The sequence below is a fragment of the Plasmodium chabaudi genome (genome assembly GCF_900002335.3).
Source record: "Plasmodium chabaudi chabaudi strain AS genome assembly, chromosome: 14".
Classification (NCBI taxonomy): domain Eukaryota; phylum Apicomplexa; class Aconoidasida; order Haemosporida; family Plasmodiidae; genus Plasmodium; species Plasmodium chabaudi.
Genome location: NC_030114.2, coordinates 1,371,072 through 1,393,763, shown reverse-complemented (window position 1 = coordinate 1,393,763; position 22,692 = coordinate 1,371,072). Strand labels below are relative to the sequence as shown.

Here is a 22,692-nt window from a genome sequence, read left to right as displayed (position 1 = left end):
GAATTTAAACGTTAAAAAATCATAATAATAAAACGTAAAATAATGTGTAAAAATAAATATTACAAATAAACGAAGATTTAATTATAAAAAGGGGATAGCGGCAAACACTAATTGCAAAAAAAATAAAATAAATAAAAAATTAAGTTTTGTATGGTGAAATAATATAAAAAATGAAACCACTATGGATATATAATTTTCTATTTTTTTTTTTTTGAAAACTCTATTTCTTTGTTCCTTTCGTTTAGATCCTTTATGATACTAGAAACTTTGCTAGGCCTGAAAAAAAACAATTTGCATACACATTGTAAGATATATGAAAATGTGAAAAAGAAATCAATAAAATAAATTACAAATAATACTTTATATACAGTTTCACTTGTTAGTATTACCTTCCGTATACAAGTCTGTATTTCGTGACCTCTACAGCCCCTTCATTCAAAGTGCTGTCCTTATAAACATATTTTCCAAGGGTAAAACAAACAAGTGTCTTTTCTGTTTTCCTTGATTTTGAGAAATAGGCAGCTATATTGGCAGCATATTTTATATCATCATCAATATTAATATCTGATAAATTTAAATCTGCGCTAATTATTTTACCATTAATTTTTTTGTTCCTTAATATGACATGCCCACCTGGATGCTGATGCACATGAAACCATAAATCATTAAACTTCAAAATTTGTGTTGAAATCTTTTCATTTTGTTTACTATTTCTTCCAATTATTAAAAAGGGAGAAGATATATCAGATTCGTTAATTTTAATTAATAGAGCTCCCTTATAAATATTTTGCGACGTTTTTATAGTATTTGGTTTAACATTAAGAATTTTTTTTTGTATAGTTTCTTCTTTTTCTTTTTTTTCTTCCAATTTTTTAACGTGTGTTTTTCTATTATCTTCTAAAGGATGAATTTTTAATTCGGCTTCAATTAATTTTAAAGCATCGAATGTTTTCCTATCAACCCAATCATTCATTTTTTCTATAGTATAGTTAAAAACACTTAATGTATTTATTTGTTCATTTAATAAGTATTGTTTTTCACAAATTTCTCTTTCAGATTTATACTGTTTAAGCATTTCTTCATATTGTGGCATTTTTTTTTTAATAAATTCTTTACAAAATTGTAAAGAAGCATAAAATTGATTTACTGAAAAATATTCACTATAGTAGTAGTAAACTAGTTCAATTACTGTGTCAAAATGAACTTCTTTTTTACTTACAGGTTGATTATTTGTATGGGTATTTTTTCCATTCTTTTCTGCTTTCTCATTTTCTATATCATTGTCTGAATTATTCGAATCTAAAACTGATTTGGAATTTTCGCATGTAGAACTTTCCAAATTATGAGTTGTATTATTTGCAGACGATATGTTATAATTTTGTTTTGATATATTTATAAGTTTGACAACAGAATAGACATTTAAGTTATAATCATAATGTGGATAATATGTAAATGCTCCATTTTTTTCTTTTAAATTTATAAAACGTGTCCATTTAATATATGCCTTGTTAAAAAAATCTAGTAACAAGGTTTGGTCTAATTCCTGAAATTTTACATTATGTTTTATGTTTAAATAATCAAAAAATTTTAATAATAAATTATAACTAACACCTTCATATAAGTCTAAAATGGATGAAATAAAAGATTGTTCCTTTCGTGATTTAAATAAATTTATAAATGATGAAAAAAATTCATAATGATTTGGAATTAATTTACATTCATCTTTTGTTGGGAAAATATAAGTATGCCCTTCTTTATACGATTTATCTATTGTCTTTTCAGTTATACTATTATGAGGAGATATTAAAATTTCATTATTGGCTTTATTAATAACATAAGAAATACAGGATTTATTATGTAGATCAAATATTAATGTTACTTTTCTGTTTATATTATTTGCACTTGGTAATATATCTATAATATCTATATCTTCTTCGGTTTTCCTTTTTAAAATAAAGTCTATACATAATATTTTTATAAATTTATTTTTAATGTATATATCAGAAATAAGTGAATATTTTAAAATTGGGTTTAATTTCTGTGCATAATCATCTTCTATAAATCTATTAAATAACTTCCTTATTTTTAACCCTAAAGAGATAATTGGATTTTCATTATCATAACATAAATATAAATAATATTCTCTTCCCTTTTTATTTAAATGCAAAACAATAGTTTTGGTATCTGTTTGTGTTATATGTTCTACAATAGAATCTTGTAACAATACATTTAATTCATTTGCTAATAATTGCAAGGTTGTATAATCTAAGTGTTGAAAATTGTTTGACAATTTGCCTTCATTTTTAGTGTGTGTTTTTTTTTTCAGTTTTATTTTATTCCCAAAGGTATTTTTTGAATTCCTTATTTCTTCTGCCTTCTTTTCTAATAGTTTAATATATGTATCACTATTTTTGTCATATTTTGTATACTTGAAAATGCTGTCATCGTTTGAACTGGCACTATTTTGTTCGTTACTACTTTTTAAAATGCTAAATTTTTTTTTCGTATTAATAGAATAGTAAAAAACGTTCCTTTTTGTATTCAGCTTCGTCTTATTATTTAAGGACACAAAATGGAAATTCTGTTTTTTATGATAATTTATTCTCTTACTAAAAACTAGTAACCATGATGTATTATTCATCATATACGGGAAAATTATTAAAGAAATTAAGATTTTTTTTGCGTTTAAAAGAAGCATTAAAAAAAATTATTTCGTGCTAGTAGTAATCGTGGATTTTGAAAGATGTGAGACTAAGTAAGAAAACAGTATTCATTTCTACAATTTTTTAAGAGGGTTCGGGTGAAAAAAATAACCATACATACCTATATATATTAATACATTAGCGTGAATAACGAAAAAAAGAGGCAAATAATTAAAATAATAAAAAATAAAAATAAAATAAAATATTACGACAAAAATAAATAAAATGAAACGGGAAAAAATACTCCAGCAAAAAATTGTTCACAGCTCATTGCGCTTAATATGGCGCATAAAATATAAGATAAAAAATTTTGTTCTATAAAATTTATGTATCATATCATTGCGTGGGGAATATATCATCATATATATGCATAATTATGTGGTTATATATGTTCCTGATCCTAAACTTTTAATCCTTTTGATTTTCAAAAAAACAGTAGGATGAAAATAAATTGATTAAAACTTTATTCTCTCCTTTTATGACGAAAAATAATAAAATAATTTTTTTTTTAAGTTGGAAAAAAAATCGGAAAGAATTTTTAAAACGAAACATATAATGAAAAGAAAAAATAAGCATGTACACACATGCATATATCGTATGAATCAATTATTGTAAGTATCACGTAAAACATCCATAAAATTGGATACAAATATTATATGAACACCACTAAGTGTCTTATAAAAATTTTATAGTTATATTATGAAATTGATAAAACATACAATTTTTAAATAATATATTAGTACGTTCTTTCGAACATTCTTGATACTGAAGTTATCATTTTTACCGCAAATTTCATCACTCTTTGGGCATAGGCGTAAATTAGTTGAAAAAGAATAAGAGATAGTATTTAACAGGATCTGCAAAAAATTTGTATATATATTATATACATGTTATTTTCTTTCAAACTTTAGAGAAGTATTTTATATTTCTCTTCTGTTGGGACGCTATTTATGACACATCTTCCATCATAAGAGAGAGAAGCAAATACCCAGGCATCTGTTTTACTCCATGCACCTTTATAAACTGATTCTTCATGATCTGAATATGTTTTTATTAATCGATAATTTACTTGTTTATCTTTTATATTTAAATTGTTAGTATATTCTAATTTGTGTAATTTAACTGTATTATCAGTACTTGTTGTAAATAATAATTCATCATGAAAATGATTAATATTAATAGAAGTAATCCAATGTGTATGTATATTCATAGTAAAAAAATCATTTTTTAGATATCTTAAATCCCACATTTTTATATAACCATCTTTAGATGATGTCATAAGAATATTAGGTATATTCGAATTAAAATCAAGAGAAGTTATATTAGCTTTATGATTAGTATATGTAGAAAAAATTGGTTTATTACTTTTTATATCATATCCATATATATGTATATCACTTACAACTGCTAATACATTTTCATGATGAGGATCAAATGTTCCGTAATTTAATTGTTCATTAACAAAATTTGATGTAATAAAATTTATATTATTACTATTATTTCTATCAAAGATTGTGTAACTATATTTGTCTATAATTGCTATTTTTTGAAATTCATTTTCATAATCATTCCATGCTATATTTTTAATTCCTACATATTCTTCATCTCTTTTTAATTCACATAATTTTTCTAATTTTCCCTTTTTATTTAAATCAGGGATACATTTTTTATTACTATTTATAATATTTTCACTATTTGTTTGTACTTCAGTACTTTTGTTGTCAATATTTTCTTGCATATGGTCATATGGAAAAGAATTGTCATCTAATTTATCACTGCAATGTTCTTCAATACATTCGCTTTTTATTTCGTTTTCTATTTTTTCTACATCTTCTAATTCGTTGGCTTCATTTTGATCACTCTCTCTAAAATTATTTAAATCCCCTAACCATAATGAACATACATTCTGAATGTCATTTCCACTGCAGTTATTATCGTTTGAATAGTATAATCCAGAAGAACAAACGAGAATATGCTTTCCGTCATTTTCTTTTTCATGCATTCCTAAGCACACCATATTACTAATTTCTCCTTGATGTGTAAATATGTTCACATTTTCAATATTGAGACTTTCATCATTGTATTCTATCAAATGTATTTCATTATTATTACATGGATTATCAGAACTTAACAAAAAATAATGTAAGTTATATGATTGATTTAATAAATTATTATTTACATTGCTCAAACATCTAGATTTAAAAGGTGAATAATATGTATTTTTTAATATCTTCCCAGAATTCATAATTATCAACACTTTATATCATTCTTTTGAAAACACATATTAATTTATAACTTACTAAGTCATATATATCCATATCTCACATGTATATTTCCATACTTTATTTTTACATACATTCATATATATACTGTATAGATGAGTTACTAAAAAAAGCCAAATTTATAACAAAGAAAAAAAAAATAATTCATACTAATCCAAAAAATACTGATAAAGTAATAAATTTCGTATTAATTGTAACGGGAATTTTTTATTTTTATTTTCGTACGTAGGCGATCGGAAATTATTTCTCTTTCAGTCGTAGATGAACAGTTAGAATATAGGTACACATTTAAAGATCGTATAAAATTATTTTTTTTAGTATGCATTTCCATTCAAATTGTGAAGTGAAACATTGACTAAATTAGTAAGGCCTAGTGTATCCCTTTTGAACAATTATATTTAAAGATTTTTCTTTTTTACATTCTCAAAAAAATATTGAAGCAAAAGTAATTTTTTTTAAAGGACAAAAAATAAATAACTAAAAGATGGTATTTAGGAATTAACCTTTTCATTTTCATTTTAGCTACTCTCCATGCATTTTAACGTCCCAACAAATTAAATGGATTTAAAAAATGTTTATTTCACAAAAAAATTAAAAAGTTAAGTAACATTTTTAAATAATAAACAAAAATGTATATATTTCAAGGCAAATAAGCTAATTAAAATTGTGCAAAAAAATAAATAAAAGCTGTGGAAAATGTATAAACACACATAATGCATGAACATACATAATAAATATACACATATATGTGTGTACATAAGTATAAGCATACATGTGTAACATTGTTGAATTCAACAAAAAAGCAACATCATGTATCTTTCGAAATATATTCATTGGTCCATTTTTTTTGTAATGTATCAATATTATCTATTGGTTCAAAATTTTTGGACAAAATTTTTTGTATCATTTTTTTTCGTTTATTTAAATGTCTTCCAATTTTAGGATTTTCAGTGGATTCTTTTTGTTCATTAATATATGCTTTTATAAATTCTGTTTCAGTTTGTTCAGCTGATTTTATTAAATTTTCTTTTTCATAATTTATTTTAGGAGGTTTATTTGAGGCCATTAATTCTAATAAGCTTTTTGTAGCATTTTTATTTTTTATATATGCTTTATTTTTTTCTTCTATTTCTTTGTTTTGTTTATTTAGCATACTAGAAAGGTTTTTATTCAATTGTTCATTCATTATAGGAATATTATTTTTCTCAAATGCATTTTTTTGCTCTTTAGGATTTGTTAAGAACATTTTTTCATAAATATTTAAAGTGTCTTCCTTTTTTTGGGGGTTATTATCATCACAGTCAGCTACTACTTCATCGTCCATATTTAACAAAAGTTTAGTAATTTTTATTTTTTCATCATCATTATTATGGTTATCTTTTTCTTTTTCTTCTTCTTCACCACTTATTATATCATTTTGGTTGAAAATGGAAAAAAATTCATCTTCATTCTCTTCTTTTCCATCTTCTAATTCTATATGTAGCTCATTTTGTTTTGTGTCTTCAAATTTATTCATACTATCATTTTCCGTTTCATCATTTCCCAATCCTTTTAACTCTTTATTTTTCTCAAAAATATGTATTTTATTTTTTAAAACTTGAACAAAGTTATCCAATTCTTGCTTAGTAGTATTTATTTTGACAAGAGAAGACTTGTTCGATTGCGCATTTACAGAAGCTTCTTCGTCAGTTAAACTTTTTAAAGCACCTTCATAATGCTTGCAAATTAAAAGACATTCAGAATTTGTAAAAGTATCGACATATAGTTTTAAATATTTGTTAATTAATGAAAATAATTTGACATTAAAAATTTTTAAATTTGCATATGAATTTAAAATAAGAGCCAGCCCTTGTTTTGTGAAAGTGTGCATCTTTTCAAATATTTGGATAGATAAAATATAGAATAATATTTCTGATTTGATTTTTAATTTAGAATATGAATAACAAATTAAGCTTAAACTTTGTGCTGATAATTTTATTTTTTCATTAATAAGATATGAAGATAAGGAAACAAAAAAATTCATATCCCGTATTTTTAATTTAGCTAAACAATACGAAATTGTAGATAATGTTTGTTCATTTAATTCAATTTCTTTGGTTCTCTTGTTTTGTATTTTATTTAATACTATTTTGATAAATGTATCAATAAATTTTTTTTTATCATCCAAATTAAAAATTGAGAATGCATAAATTAACTGAGAAAAATGTTGTGTGTCTAGAGATGTGTAATTATTTTCTTCGGAGAAAAAATCAAAAACAAAATTAAAAAAATCTTTAGAATAAAACTTAATTTTTGCAAAAGATTGAGCAACAGTACAAAGTAAATAAGCATTAGTATCATCTATTGTTTTTTTTTGAAATATATGATCATTTAAACATTCATTTAAAAAATTATAAATATTTTTATTTTTAATATTTTTTTTACAAAACCCATTAATTATTAACACAATTTCTAACACGTTTAAATCTTTGTGAATTTTTTTAACACCTTCAAATAGTTTAATCCAAACTACTTGTCTATCTATATTTTTATAATTCATTTTTGATAAGCTATTTATTAAATTTGTTAAGGATTTTGAATCAAACTCATCAATCCGATCTACTAATTCATCAATCATATCATATATTATTATTTTGTCTTTTATATTTAATTTATAAAAAGCATTTATTATGCTGGATATATGACTAGGCTCAAAGTATGGAATTTTATGTGGTATTTCTTCACATATTCTATTAAACAAATTATTATCTACATAATTAAAATGTGCATATGCATTTAACATTAATGATATATCTTGAGGTACACTTTTGTGTAACTTACTTGGTATATACTTGGCGAATGTTTCTAGTAGATTAACATTTTTATGATTAAACTTTCTCATTGTATTTAATATTAAAGACATTTCCTTTGTGCTCATATTATTTGCAATAACAATAGCTCTTTGAGCATATCTTTCTAATAATTCTTCATCATTAATATCAAAATAATATAAACGATTACATAGCATTGCTAATTTTTTGCCTTTACATGATTCGGGTAAATATAATTCACCCTTACTTAAATTGTCAAAATGCATTTTCTCTTCATATTTGTCAGGGTTTCTAATTTTCTTTTCAATATCTAGTGGTTTTTTTCGCGGTTGTTCCTTCAACCCTCTTCTTTTATTTTTCATACATCTTATTTTAATTTCAAATATAGAAAAATTTTTGTTAAATATTGATGTATTCCCCTTGTTAACAATACATTTGAGGGCGTTTAAAATCATGGCTATTCACTTGATATTTCTTACATTTATTCTGTAATATATCCATATATTTAATATTCTACAATCTTTAATTGTTCAGAAATGTGAACAAAAATACAGTTTCCATGGAAAATTTATTGATATATTATACGAAACAAAAAAAATGAAATATATCTTAAAAAAATAGCTCTAAAAACAATTAAAATTTGCAAAATGGAAAAATATTTCTACATCATGTTCCTTTTGAATAAGCGGCATGAGTGTGAAATATAAATTATTGTTTCTACATTATTTATGTTGCACTTTTTGCATATAATTATGATATTTTTTTATATTTTACTTATTTATATCGTATGATCCTCCAAAAATTGCAAACATTTAAAAAACAAAAAAATATAAATATCTGTACCATTACGATTTTTTTTTCCAATTATGATTAAGTCGTTATATTTGGAAATAAGTAAAACCTGAGGGTTTAACCCGTGCATCTTTTGTTTATACAACATATTTGAGCATATATATATGATAGTGAAAATAAAAAAATAATTATTGTTACCAAAATGATATGGCATATATAGAAAATGTTACAATATTCGTAAGTTCAATAATAGGATACTAACATTAATATAAATATATATAATAAGAAAAATCAAAGTGTTGGAGAATAATATCATTTTTTAGGGAATAAAAAATATTTTATAATTTATTTATGCATACAACTATATTTACACATAAATTTATGGATAATAAAAGAAATATTTATGCTTTGGCTCTCTTATATAAGCCATTAGATTAGTTTCGTATTATTTATTCAACTGTTTTTTTCGTATATAGAAAAAAAAATTGTTAAAATACTTGACCATATGTTCTGTAATTTTTATTACTATATCTTAGAAAACATTAAAATGGATGTACAACAGTTTATGCATATGCATATATCTAACACCTTTAGCGGTACAAAACATATAAAAAGATACATACATTGTTTTAATATGTGTAAAGATAAGATTAGATGTTTTTCTGAATAGCTTTAACATCTGGAGTTCCAGGTACAGCTGGTGGGGGCAAGAAAGGAACTCGATCATTGTGAGCCAAAGGAGGAAATAGAGACTGCGATGTTCCATTTTTTTTAAAGCCATCAAATTCATAAACCCCAGTTTTTGTGAGAATATCCGGTTGTATATCTTTTTTAGTACATGTAACCTTTCCAATTTCAGGAGGGCATGTAAAAACAAGAGGAGGCATATTATTGCTATTATTTCTCATATGTGGTGGTACTACTCCATCAGGATAGCTCCATTTTAATCCCTCTGGTAAATTGTGTATATTTGGTAGATTTTCTATCTGCGTATGCAAATTCGAATTATTTTGTCTATAATCCATATTTGATCTCATAAATGAATTTGTGGATAATAGGGAATTTTTATGAGTATTGTTACTATTTGCAAATTTCGAGTTTATTGGTTTTAAAACAGTTAGTGGTGTATTTTCTTGATTTTGCATGTTTTGTTCAGAATGATTTCGGTAATTTTGTTGCTCATTAAATGTGTTACAATACAATTGAGGTATCATAGTATGGTGATTTTCATCAAATCCATATTGTGGTTGATTGTTATTTAGATGCTGTGTCGGTTTTAATGGTGGAAAGGATTCTGAAATAGGGAAAGGAATGTGTGTACCTAATCGTGGCATTTCTCCATTAGGTTTAAATGGAACTTCAACAACTTTTTCAACGTATCTAGGGACATAATAAGGAACTTCAACTGTTTTTATTTTTGGTACTTGCTTTATAACAGTTTGTGGAACTTCTATAATTTTTTCCTGAACTACTGGTTTGATTGTTTCTACTATTCTTTCTACATATTGAGTTACTACTTTTGGTACAATTTTAGGAGGATACAAACATGGAACTTCTACTGGAACTTCTATATATTTTACTCCTTGTGGTACTTCAATTATTTTTTCTTCTATAACTGGTTTTAGAACTTCTTTTGGTACTTCTTTAATTACTTCAGACACACTTGGTACTAATTTATTTACTTTTAACATTTTTTTGATTTTTTCAAAAGTATGCTCATATTTTACATGTGGTATTTCTATTTCTCTTTGTTTTCTTTCTTTTTTAGATACATATATTTCTCTTTCTTCTATTATAGGTTTAGCTACAAATTTCTCAGGAATATTTTTTTTGAATTCTTCAGGTAAAGGCAATGGCCCCAATGCTGTCATAACTTTACGAGGATATGAACCTCCATATAAAGTGTGCTCATCTATTGTATTTTCTCTATGAATGTTACTATACTCATTTATTCCTATTCCCATATTATATGTATTATTTGGTTTTTCTTCTTGGTAAAAATTATTAACAGAGCTGTTTTCTTTTCTTTCCCCTTTGTTAACATATTCTGAATTCGAATTAAAAACTGATGCTTCGTCATATATTTGCTTATCCATTTTTTCGAGCATCGAATTAGCTAAATTATCATAATTTATTTCATCCCCATTTTCCCCATAATTCTTATTTGCTTCGCTAGTATTTGGATACATCTTAAATTTTGTTTATAAGTTGGAAATGTTTAACTGAAATTGTGTTGGATATGCAAAGAAAGATAAATGCTCCAAAAAAAGTAAAAACAAAAAACAAATGATGATCTAATAAATTTAAACAAACCGTATAAGGAATACACAAATATAATAAATAAACTATTCTATGTATATACAAGTGTCTATATGTGCATAGCTTTTATTCTCTAACTATGTCTTTCAAATTGTAATTTTTTAATTTTATTGAGCTATAAACTCGTGGTTAATTATTGTAAGAAGCTTTTACATTACAAAAAACGATATACATTCACACGTATGTATATATATATAGTATAGACACAAACAAATGAACAGCCAGTGTTATGAACAAATATCATAAAAAATAAAAAGTATAGCAATGACAACAAAAATATAAATAAACAGACATATAGAAACAGTTATAGAAATAAAATAAAAATATTTCAATAAGGTCTTACCAAAAAATGTAAAGATGACAAAAGTAAAGAAATAGAAATAATTTTGTAAAAAAAAAATTATTTATAAATCTTATATTAACGTACGAAATAATTTTCCATTAGGTGTATAAATTTTCATCTATTATATATTATTGACAAAAATTCACAATAATTTTTGTTATTTATTACGCTTTAAAAATATGAACAAATATATTTTCTCAAGCTCAACATAAAAATGAAATTTGCAATAAAAATGGCAAAAAAAAAAATAGTCCCTTAAGAAATTTTTAAATATTTACACCCTAACATATACATATTATTAATAAACTTTCTTGTTTTATAGGCACTCAATATATTCTACCTTTTTTTTTGTCACGTTCTAATTAATTAAGTATAGAATGTGTATATAAATTCGTATCGATTTTTTACACACATATATTTTTTTTCCTTATCAAATTACTGTGTGCAAATAAAAAATATATTTATAGTTACTTTTTATAGAACTGAGGTTATTTCTTAGTTTATAAAAATATCCATTTTTTTTTTATTTAAAATATAATGAAAAATTATTATATAAATATGCCTTATTCTATTAAAAGTGGAATAAAATAGAGAATATAATATTCCTGTTCTTGTTATACATAATTTCAATTTCTTAATAGAAAAAAAAATTGATAAAAGTGCCATAAAAATAATTTAAATATTATAGACAACAAGTGTATAAGCCTAAGTATACTTTCACCGAAAGTTAATATATTCCCTTTTAAATCTCAATATTTAATTAATATAATAGGTGCCTATATACATATTATAGATAATTTTCTTTTTATAACCATTTTAGGAAAGATATAAAAATATATAGAAAAGAGTTGAAAGGTTAAAAATTCTATATCGTTCTCAAAACCTTCGATATCTCTACGCATATTTTTTTTAAGATACCAAATGTTTTATTCATCTGTAATGTTCATATATTTTTATAAATATATATAGTAGTATGAATATGTATTCCCTAAATCATAAAATTTTAAGGTATATATAATACTGTCTTATTTTGAACAACAATATTATTATATATATTAAATATATATATCATCATCTCTTCGTATAAAAATGTGTATAATAGTAAAGGTTAAAGGTATATTCGGTGGATACACTATGCATCGAAACCGAATACCTATGGGCGTAGGGGAAAAAAGAAAAACAATCAAACGTTCAAAAAGTAAACAATTATAGAACACCAGTATTATTTTTACAACGTGCGTATTGGTGCAGCAATAGTAGTATCATGTTATTTAAAAACAAATACTAATATTGTATAAATAGCATGCATACTTTCATGACATGTATTTATTAACAAAAGGCACAATAAATATGTGGACACAAAAAATTGTATGAAATAAAAAGGAAAATATACTTATTTGTGCAGGATAATAATAGAAAAAAAGATATATTAGTAATAAATAGATAATGGAAAGATAAAATAAAAAATACACATTGGCATAGATATTTGTTGGAATCTATTATGCATTTTTAATAAATAGTTGCTAATTCATAAATAATCGGAATATTTTTGTTTTATATAAGATGCATTATTATTACTTTTTCGGTCTTATAAATAATAATGCATACCAATATGTGCAAAGCACGTATTAATTTTTGCATGTTGCTTTTCTTATATTTCTTGTTAAGTCTTTGAATATATTTGCATTTTATTTTTTGAAATGAATTTGTTAAATAAGTTACACAAATTAACTATATATAAATGTGTATGTATGTGTATGTTTATACACTATAATGTTTATTTAATTTTGTTTAAGTATTTGTGAAAATCATTTTACGTGCATTCAAATTGTTTGAATTTTTTTTTGTAGATTTTTTAATTTTGTTAAACATTGTTCTGCTTTTATGAGCATATATTGTACGTTAGTATAATATACAATTGCATACTCACATATGTGTTACATTTTATTTTCATTTATTATTTTACTAATTTTTTTCGTATTGTTGTTCTACAACAATTTCATTGCTAATTAAATTATCTTTTAAAAATATAGATTTGAATAAAAAACCGAGATAAAATACAGGGATATAAACTAATTAAAACATGCACATTGTAAATTAATAAAAGAGGAAAATGGCTTGTATTAACAAACATGGACCAATAAACTCACGAGTTAAATATAAAACGATACATAAAATAAAGGATGATTGTTATGTTTCAGAGCAAGCACATTTGGTTCCCGATAATGAAGGGACATCTATTTATTTGAGCTATGAATTAAATAAGACATTAGAAACAATTTTTAGAAAGTATTCAATAAATGGCTACATGGGGGTCAACGAATTTATCCGAATGGTTAAAAATATAAAAATTAAAAATAACAATATACTTTGCCACTGGCATTGTTTATAGTGCCTATGTTTTTTCCCCACTCTTTTGTATCCAGTATAAATAATGCTATTTTTTTATCAATTTCTTCGCAGTGTTACGATTATAATTTACTACCTAAGAAGAAAAACAAGGAAATATTGTATTACATCTTTAAGTCTTCGAATTCCTCAAATACGGGATGCATAGGTATGTTAATTTCAATATTATATGCCATTGTATTCTTTCATCCTTTTGATAGTCATATGCTGATTTTATTTGATGCGCATATTTCCATATCCCCTACTTGCGACGTAATTAAAATCTGTCTATTTAAGATAACACAAAATATATATATTTCTTTATGCCATTTCTCCCTACTTTTTTAAATAGAATATAAATATTTTTTCCAAATACTGCAAAGACTAAGTGGTTATTTATTTCGAAAACTAGTTATGACTGAGGAGGAGAAGGTAAACAATAATATGAACCCTATCATGCTTTATATATACATTACACCATATTAACTAAATGTGTATGCATTATAATATGCATTGAACAATTTATAGTGAATTTTATTTCTCAATCGATAATTATAATATTTAGAATCTAAAATATTTATATATTTTTTCTTTTTGCTTTGTTTTTATTTTAAACAGTTCAATGTGTTGATCAAGCATTTAACGTCAATAAAAACTTCTCAAAAAAGTGTACATGTGGAAAGATATAATACAGGTGTTCAGGTAGATGTAAAAAGAGAATGCAAAGAAATCAGTGCAGTTTGTAAAATGGTAGATGCAAGTTGTGATGCATTTGTAGATGTAAAAAGTATTGGTGTTGCAACTGATGAAATAAAATATGAAAATGATAAAAGAACAGAATTATATGATGAAGATACAGAATCTCACAATAAAACATTATTAAATGAAAGCAACAATGATAAAAAAAATAATAACAACAATAGCTTTAGTGAATTTAAATTACAAAGCTCTGAAAATTTGAAAATAAAAGAGCGAGTAGACACTATTGAAAAAACATATACTCATAAAGATGAACTTAATAAAAAATTGAAAGAAGAATTAAGTAGCTCCTTAAAAATCATTGAAGAAAAAAATATAGAAATTGAAAATATTAATAAAAATAACTTAAAAGAATTAGAAAAAAAAGATGAAAAAATTGAAGATTTAAAAAAAATTATTGAAAAATTAAAATCTGAAAAAAAAAATACAGAAAATCAAGAAAGCAAAACAAGTTTACAGATATCTGAAAATAATGCATCTAAACAGCTATCTTCCAAAGATAAATTACAAGATATCGAGGTGGACTACCTAAATTTGAAAAGTAAAATTTCATAAAAAACATGCACATATATACATGTCTTATAGTTTTATATTATTAAACTTTCAATTATACTATTATTATTTTACTACTATCTATTATTATAGGAATTGTAGTTTTGCCATGTGAAGAAGAAGCCCAGTTACTAAAAGTTTTTGCTATGTATAGCACATATTGTGGAGGGTAATAAATATATGCACATATAAAGTGAAATATATATGTAAATACAAGATGTGATGAACTTAAACATAGTTATGTAAATTTCTCTTCTATCGCTTTTTATAATTTAAAAAAATAATACATATTCTTTCTTTATTCTTCTTTAAATTGTGTTTATACAATGCAGAACCGTGGAATATGTAATGAATAAAAAATCATGTGCAAACTTTTTAACAAGATCTTATTTACTACGACATCATGAAAAAAATTATACCAAAGTAAATTTGGATATAAAGAATGCTGAAATATTATTTAATAAAGGTATTATAAAAATTAAATAAATGAACATATTCATAAGACTCATTCTTGTATAATTGTGTGAAACACATTTAGTAAAAAGCATAACATTGTTCATTAGTGAATATTTTTTATATAACCATTATTATTCTTTTTTGAATTTTTTTAGTAATATATAAACGATGGACCATAGAACAAAATGAAATGCTGGAAGATGTCTTAACATACTTTTATTTCAAAATAGTAATAATAAATAATATATAATACATGATTATATGTATATGTTTGTTTAACTTAGAAAAATTATTGAGTATGAATTATTTTGAACAATTTTGATACATTTTACGGACAAATTTTATTAATCCCATTTTTCTAATATGTTTCATTTCTGCCGTCTTTTATTCTTAGCTTTTAAGCGATATAGGAAAGTATTTGTACCCCGAACTTGGAGAGAGAGAAAGCTTTTTAGAAATCGTTTTGTAATGAAAATATATTTTGAACTAAATCGATTGCATTTATGTATTTTCCCTTTTTCATTGTCCTTTATTATCACTATCCCTTTATTATTGCTATTATTTTTATTTACCTTTTCTTCTTTTCTTTCCTTTAGAAATCACGTATTAGTTGTTAAAAGGCATGGGCATTACGCAAAAAGAAATGAAAAAAAATCCCCGCCAAAAAATATACCTAAAATAAAACCATCATATTCTGATGATCTCAATATGTTTAAGGACAATATAGTGGGGGGATACACAAGTAGTGAAGAGGAACATACAAAAAACCAAACAAATCAAGATAAAAAAAGAATCGAAGCTAATAATAATAGAAAAAGTCTTAAGATGAAAAAAACGAAAGAAAAAATCATTAATAATACAGATCAATCATTTGAATATATTCTCTCAAATGAAACGAAAAAAAAAACTGATAAAATGAATGACAAAAAAAATAAAAACAAAGACACCAAAATTAGTGATAATAATAAACATATTAATCAGTTAAAAGGAAAAATATTATACAGAAATATGTATGGTTATGATACAAGTAATGATGAAAATAAATCTTTTTGTTTTAGCACTTATGAAAATTTTAATTTAGCTTTAAAGAAAAACGATTTTATTAAACCCACAAAAATAAAATCAAAATTTTTAGAAGATCCTATAAATACAAAAAGAAGCCTTACAAATATTAACACCAAAAAAAAAAATAATTTTAAAAGTAGATTTCCTCTTTATGATATCGAAGGAGAGTTATGGGAATTAAATTCCGATTCAAAAAAATGTCTACCTTCATTTGGTAAATATTAATATATTTTTTTACTCTACCTTATACTTTTCCTTTGTTTGCATATGCGTGTGTCAGCTAGTCATAAAAATAGGTACACACACCATCTAGTTTTTTTGTTTGCTTTATATTTATACTATTTGTTGTATTAAAAAAGTTTTTATAATGATCTTTAAGAGTGATAAACAGAAACAATAAGAAAAAAACGAAAAAAATAATAATCAAATAAAATAAATGCTATATATAGCATAAAAAAAAGTAATAAATAAGGATATATTCCGTGCAGTTCAATATTACTGTCTTATGCTTTATTAGAGCCTTTCTGTTGTAACCATGACATTGTTGATGTCATAATAACCATCCTAAAAAAATATATATAAGTTTAAAAGGCATAATGTATAAATTTGTTGCATTCATATTGTTGAAAATAATTTCTGTATGCTAATAACAAATGTATAATATATAAATAATGTAGGCGATTTGCTTTCCTTCTTTTTATTATATTTATATGTATTGGAATAAAAAAATAACATACGTAATCATCGGAAGTATTGACACAATGTTTATTTCCCCGCTATTTGAAGTTAGAAATATTGAAATTAGGAAAAATACTATCATAAAGATTACTTCAATCACCTGATAAAATAAGTATAAAAAAGGAAAAGCTATATTCCGTAAAGCTCCGTAAAATAAATTACACACGTATATATAGGCATAATCTCATTTTTCATATAGTTGTTCCAATCTATAAAGTTCTAATGAATTTGTAAAGTTAACCTTAAAATATACTCCAATTAAAATCCCTAAAAAACATAAAACAAGTAAACCCTCAAGGTCCGCTGAGGGTGTATCCTTTCTCTCATATTTAAAAATCGACGATGGATTTTTTGGCTCTGCATTGATAATAAAATTTATGCAATTCATATGTCCAAAGGAATGTATATATATGTATATGGAGATAAGAATATTGGTAAAATATTCTCAAGTTGTCAGTTCATATTGTATGGTATACTGTCCATCAATAAAAGAATAATAATTAAGCTGTTTTTAAAAAATCTTTTAATATGATCATAAATTAAAATTAAAAATATTACCTGATGGGATAATAACATTTAAAGGCATTTTTTATTAATTTGGGAATGAAATATATATATTATTAAAAAATTGTACACAATGGACTTTTGCGTGTTTTTTGCTTATAATTATATTTTCACTTTCTTGTTATATTTATCGTTATTCTTGCTACTATGTTTTAATGTATTTTTTTTATGAATTTTTACGTATTTTTGGAAAATTATAATTACGAACTAAAATATTAATATAACAATGTTATAATTTTTATCACTCGTTCTTTTTCGCGTTTGCAAACGCAGTGTCACATTTTTTAAATTGCATGAACTAATAAATTGCATATATTTAATAATAAAAACAAATTTTATCATAATCTGAAAATATGCATTCGCGAAACATCATTTAATAGTATATTAAAAAAAATGAACAAAAAAAAATTATAAGATGATACAAATATATTTATACACGTGCATATATGTAGATAAATTTTACAATGTTACAAAGAATATTTAGGTGACGATATCGTGAAAAAACAGTAAAAAATAAACATTAAAAAGAATAAATTAAGATTAGCTTGTTATACAACTCTTTAATAAAGAGTAATAACAATAACAAGAAAAAGGAATATTATATAAAGAAGCACAAACGAGGTATACTTATTATATATGTTGTATATATACAGATAGCAAGATATATAGAAAAAGAACGATATAAAATATTGTTTAATATTATCTAAATGTGCGCAATTACAAAAAAAATATAAAATAATTAAAACTTTACACATGAAAATTGGTTTTTGATATTTATTGACGAAAATGCCATTATGTAGCACCTTGATTAGGTTGCGGATTTTAATATATTTATTATTGCTATTATTGTGTTTAGTATCTTAAAACAATAATATTTATAAATTAACATTTTATTAATTCACAAGATGCAATTTCTTGGTCTTTTGTCTCTGTCAATAAAGAAAGGGGTGCATATGTATATGCATGTTTGGGTGTAACTATGTGCCTATATATTTTTTATATAATATGAAAAACATATTTAAGAAAACTTATGCATTTGGAAAACATACCAAAACATTTATTTTGATATCTAAAAAGTCCCTTTCGCCTTTTAACCGTTTAATGTTTTTCTATAAAAACCCATAAAAAATATATTATAATGGGTTATGCATTTATAAATGTCTACTCGCTATATAATAAGTACTATCAACTATTTATTTATTGTACAATCTGAATATTTTTCTTTTTATTATCTTATATGTATAAGTATATTATATAACACAAATGCAATATATATTTATCTAACGTTATTCATCTGATAATCGGCGTGTAGTATTTCCTCCAATTTGTCTTCAATTGCTTGCTTCCGTGATAGGCACTAAATAATTAATAAGTTTTATGAATACATTATATATATGCGTGTAAAAAATTAAGACAAAATTATACAATTTTGATAGTAAATAAATATAAGTTACTATATAAAATTACATATGGTATATAGCTATAGATTATTAAAATAAAAAGCACACACATTATTTATATATTCATTTTTTTAAATATTGAAATACACTTTCTATAGTCTCTGCTGTTTGTTCTAATTCATCAATAGCTTCGTTTTTGTTTATGCTTTTAATTTCTGCCCACCATTTAATAGGTCAAGTAAATGCATATATTACAATGGGAATATATATTATCCATATATGCGCACATATACTTATATATTTTTTTGTCATGAATTACAGTATGTACTTACTTGCTAATTTTTCCAAATAGGAAACTTTCAATAATAAATTTTTTGTGTTTTTAACATTTTTCTTGAAAATGTTGTAATTATTGTAGTAGAGCAATTCCCTTGAAGATGGAAAATTATTCATATAAAATATATGTATATTTAAATAATATACATTAAATTATTACATTTTTGATTTCAAAATATTTTATAGTTTTTAAAAATATTGCTAGTCTCATACATATATATATATTTTTACTCATTAGATAAGGGTTGGGGTAGCATTACTATTACAGGTGCGACACCTGGTTTTGTGTTTTGTAATCCATAATTTTTATTATTTAATAATAATTTTAAAACATTTTCATCGTTTCCATTCATAATTTCAGTTTTAATTTCTAATCCAAGTTCCTTAGCTATGTTATATCCTAGTAATTCCTGATTTTTTTGAGGAAAATGATATAAATTAGTTAGATATTCCTTATGGGTTGTTCTTGGCATGTTAGCCTGTTCTTTTCATGTATATATACATGTATTATGCATAATTATATTTTTTTTTATAATGTCTATTACATTTTTATTTTCTTCAATTATATGTAGGAATTCCGTCGCTATTAATAACATTAAGAAGACACAAAATTATAAAAACATGATTGATGTTATATTTTTTTAAGGATTAAAGAGAGTAATTTTTACCGGCCCTTATAAAATTTTCTGCCTTAGTTTTTTCTTCATTCTATATAAATTATGATAGTATTAAATATAATTATTATACGGGTTTTAGTTTTATCTATTTATGTAATTTTTCGTTAGGCAATGGAACGGTATATGCTTGTATAAAGAAAAAATAGTTTGCATAGATACAAATTTGTTTGTTGTAATTATTTTTACCATTTGATCCTCATTATTTTCATAAGTATTGAAATTATTCATAATGTTGGGTTTATTCACAGCAATAACTATTTGTGGATCTACATCTAAATTATTATTATTAAAAATTAATATAATTTTATTAGATATATAATGTTCACCATCCCAACATTACACAATATTTATATACACCTCAAAAGGTGTAACAAATATAATCGACCAGAATAAATGATTTGTAATAATTGATTGAAAGCATTTTATACATAAAACTATAATTAAAAATAAATACCCTTTATTATTTTTATAATTTTTATTATTATTGTATTATTTACCAGCTTCATTTGTAAAATGGCTATTAATATTCCTTTCCCTTTGTGTGCCTAAAAGTGTTGTAACATACAAAGACAGAGCGAAAAATACAATAATAGATTTGTTCATTTTCTATTACTAATTTTTTGTGTTTAAATTTTATAGTATATATCAATTATGATAATAAAAGAAAGCATAAAAGATGCTTATATAAGGAGGAAAAGTTCGATAAATAAAAATTCGAATTATTATTCAGGCATTCTTTAGAAATTATACAAACCAAAACATAATAATTACACATTTATATATACAAAGTCAAGAGAAAGAAGTTTGATAATGTTATAAATACCTATATCGCATCTCATAAAAAACAAATAAAGGCCTATTCCTTTGTCGATAATAATACATTTGTATTAATTATATTACTCAATTATTATTATACTTTTTTCCTATTTGAATCTTATTGTGTAAGTACATCAAAAAAAGTAGCAATATAATGGGAAATATTAGAGGAATGGGTCATAAGCTTCAAGGGATTTCAAATTATAATATTTATGTTTTTCTCTAAGAAATTAGTGGGAAATCTGGTGTGCATATATTCATTTATAGTTAGAATATTATAGACAATAATAATTTGAAACCTTTTTATATTCATATATTTAGATCGGTAGAAGTTTTATTTTGATATTAAAGCAGTAAAATTTTCAATGGAAAATTAACTTATAATAACATATCCTACAAATATATGTTGCACCATTATAGCTAAAATTGTGATTTTACATAAAATATATTTTATTTTTGGGAATGCCAATTTATTAATGCTAGAAAAAAGAAGCACAATAATATTATATATTTGTGTGTGTGTGTAATAGTATCCATATGATAAAAAAAATTTTCAAATAGGAACATCAACGACTTATAAAGCTGAAGTTTATGAATTATTACATTTTAAATACCTTTTATTCTTATTACACAATATGATCATATACAGATGCATATTATATGCATTTTCTTAAGAAATATTATATATACATCGACATACAATACAAATGTAAACGAATAAATAATAGTAATAAGCTATTTGTAATGGCAAAGTATATAGCTAATTAAGGAAATGTAAATCGATTCGCAGAATGTTGCATAATTGTAATGAATTTTATCTAAAATATAAATCAGATTTTAGCATCAAAAAAAATATGTAGCATAATGTTTTTTTTGTTTGTTCTTAAACAATTTTTTATATATTTCAAAATTAATTCCTTAAAAGAAAAAAAACATATACACAGTTGTTAAAATTTGTAATCATTAATTTTTTGTATTTTTATATAATATATTTTTTATAATGCCTTGAAGTGTTAAGGTTATTTGTATTTTTTTTTTCGAAAAATAACAGAATTATCCACCCGTCCCACAAAAAAATACAAAAATAATATAAACGATTGGATTATTAGCAGTGCTAAACTTTGTTAACAATCCATATAATTTTTTTTTATTCTATAATGATTAAAAAAAAATGTGTTTTTGTATAAACACATACATATATATGAATTTTCGTATTATATGCATGTATGGTTATTTTTATATGCATTTATATGTTTTTGTATTCTTATTATATGTTTTGTTATATGAACATTATATGTATTTTATGTATGCTTATAATGCATTACATAATATGGATACGTAAGTATTCATTTATATGTGTTTATACTCCTAATTATAAGAAAATATTATAATAATTGTTAATATAAATAAAGATAGGGGAAAAATAATCATCTTTAACAGTTTTTTGCATTATTATTAAAAAAAATATATATAATTTTTGTAAGGAATATAATATTTTTTACTATACTCCATTTTTTATATGTATATTGAAATTGATCATATCTTATATTAATTAATTTGTTTAGATATGCATCCGTTTATATCATTATGCGCGTCATATACATATATTTTTAATTGTGTTATGTATTCTATAATTATTTAAAAAACATATATATTAATAATAAAAATACAAATATATACACTTATGCATAAA

General features: G+C 23.5%; 7 protein-coding genes across 7 annotated transcripts; 1 reads left to right on the top strand and 6 right to left on the bottom strand.

Annotated features, from left to right (window-relative positions):
* Positions 1-197: 197 nt before the first annotated feature.
* Positions 198-2,698, bottom strand: PCHAS_1438900 (FbpA domain protein, putative; the record flags this gene model as incomplete). Its single annotated transcript, XM_738211.2, has 2 exons — positions 198-276; positions 390-2,698. 2 exons carry the CDS (start codon positions 2,696-2,698, stop codon positions 198-200), a joined length of 2,388 nt encoding a protein of 795 aa, XP_743304.2.
* A 911-nt stretch (positions 2,699-3,609) lies between these two features.
* On the bottom strand, positions 3,610-4,947 carry PCHAS_1438800 (protein TSSC1, putative; the record flags this gene model as incomplete). Its single annotated transcript, XM_736347.1, has 1 exon — positions 3,610-4,947. One exon carries the CDS (start codon positions 4,945-4,947, stop codon positions 3,610-3,612), a length of 1,338 nt encoding a protein of 445 aa, XP_741440.1.
* Positions 4,948-5,792: 845 nt separating this feature from the next.
* PCHAS_1438700 (heptatricopeptide repeat-containing protein, putative) lies at positions 5,793-8,249 on the bottom strand (the record flags this gene model as incomplete). The annotated part of the gene is made up of 1 exon (XM_729076.2): positions 5,793-8,249. The coding sequence occupies one exon, from the start codon at positions 8,247-8,249 to the stop codon at positions 5,793-5,795; it is 2,457 nt and encodes an 818-aa protein (XP_734169.2).
* A 987-nt stretch (positions 8,250-9,236) lies between these two features.
* On the bottom strand, positions 9,237-10,775 carry PCHAS_1438600 (inner membrane complex protein 1h, putative; the record flags this gene model as incomplete). The annotated part of the gene is made up of 1 exon (XM_736006.2): positions 9,237-10,775. The coding sequence occupies one exon, from the start codon at positions 10,773-10,775 to the stop codon at positions 9,237-9,239; it is 1,539 nt and encodes a 512-aa protein (XP_741099.2).
* Positions 10,776-13,361: 2,586 nt separating this feature from the next.
* PCHAS_1438500 (conserved Plasmodium protein, unknown function) lies at positions 13,362-16,693 on the top strand (the record flags this gene model as incomplete). The annotated part of the gene is made up of 9 exons (XM_016799712.1): positions 13,362-13,583; positions 13,712-13,805; positions 13,989-14,068; positions 14,255-14,936; positions 15,041-15,116; positions 15,280-15,413; positions 15,559-15,632; positions 15,798-15,868; positions 16,000-16,693. 9 exons carry the CDS (start codon positions 13,362-13,364, stop codon positions 16,691-16,693), a joined length of 2,127 nt encoding a protein of 708 aa, XP_016654965.1.
* Positions 16,694-16,971: 278 nt separating this feature from the next.
* PCHAS_1438400 (conserved Plasmodium protein, unknown function) lies at positions 16,972-17,792 on the bottom strand (the record flags this gene model as incomplete). Its single annotated transcript, XM_016799711.1, has 4 exons — positions 16,972-17,032; positions 17,206-17,306; positions 17,448-17,563; positions 17,765-17,792. 4 exons carry the CDS (start codon positions 17,790-17,792, stop codon positions 16,972-16,974), a joined length of 306 nt encoding a protein of 101 aa, XP_016654964.1.
* An 871-nt stretch (positions 17,793-18,663) lies between these two features.
* Positions 18,664-20,786, bottom strand: PCHAS_1438300 (conserved Plasmodium protein, unknown function; the record flags this gene model as incomplete). The annotated part of the gene is made up of 10 exons (XM_016799710.1): positions 18,664-18,699; positions 18,820-18,879; positions 19,056-19,127; positions 19,318-19,385; positions 19,503-19,600; positions 19,738-19,916; positions 20,052-20,089; positions 20,175-20,214; positions 20,370-20,455; positions 20,681-20,786. 10 exons carry the CDS (start codon positions 20,784-20,786, stop codon positions 18,664-18,666), a joined length of 783 nt encoding a protein of 260 aa, XP_016654963.1.
* Positions 20,787-22,692: the final 1,906 nt, after the last annotated feature.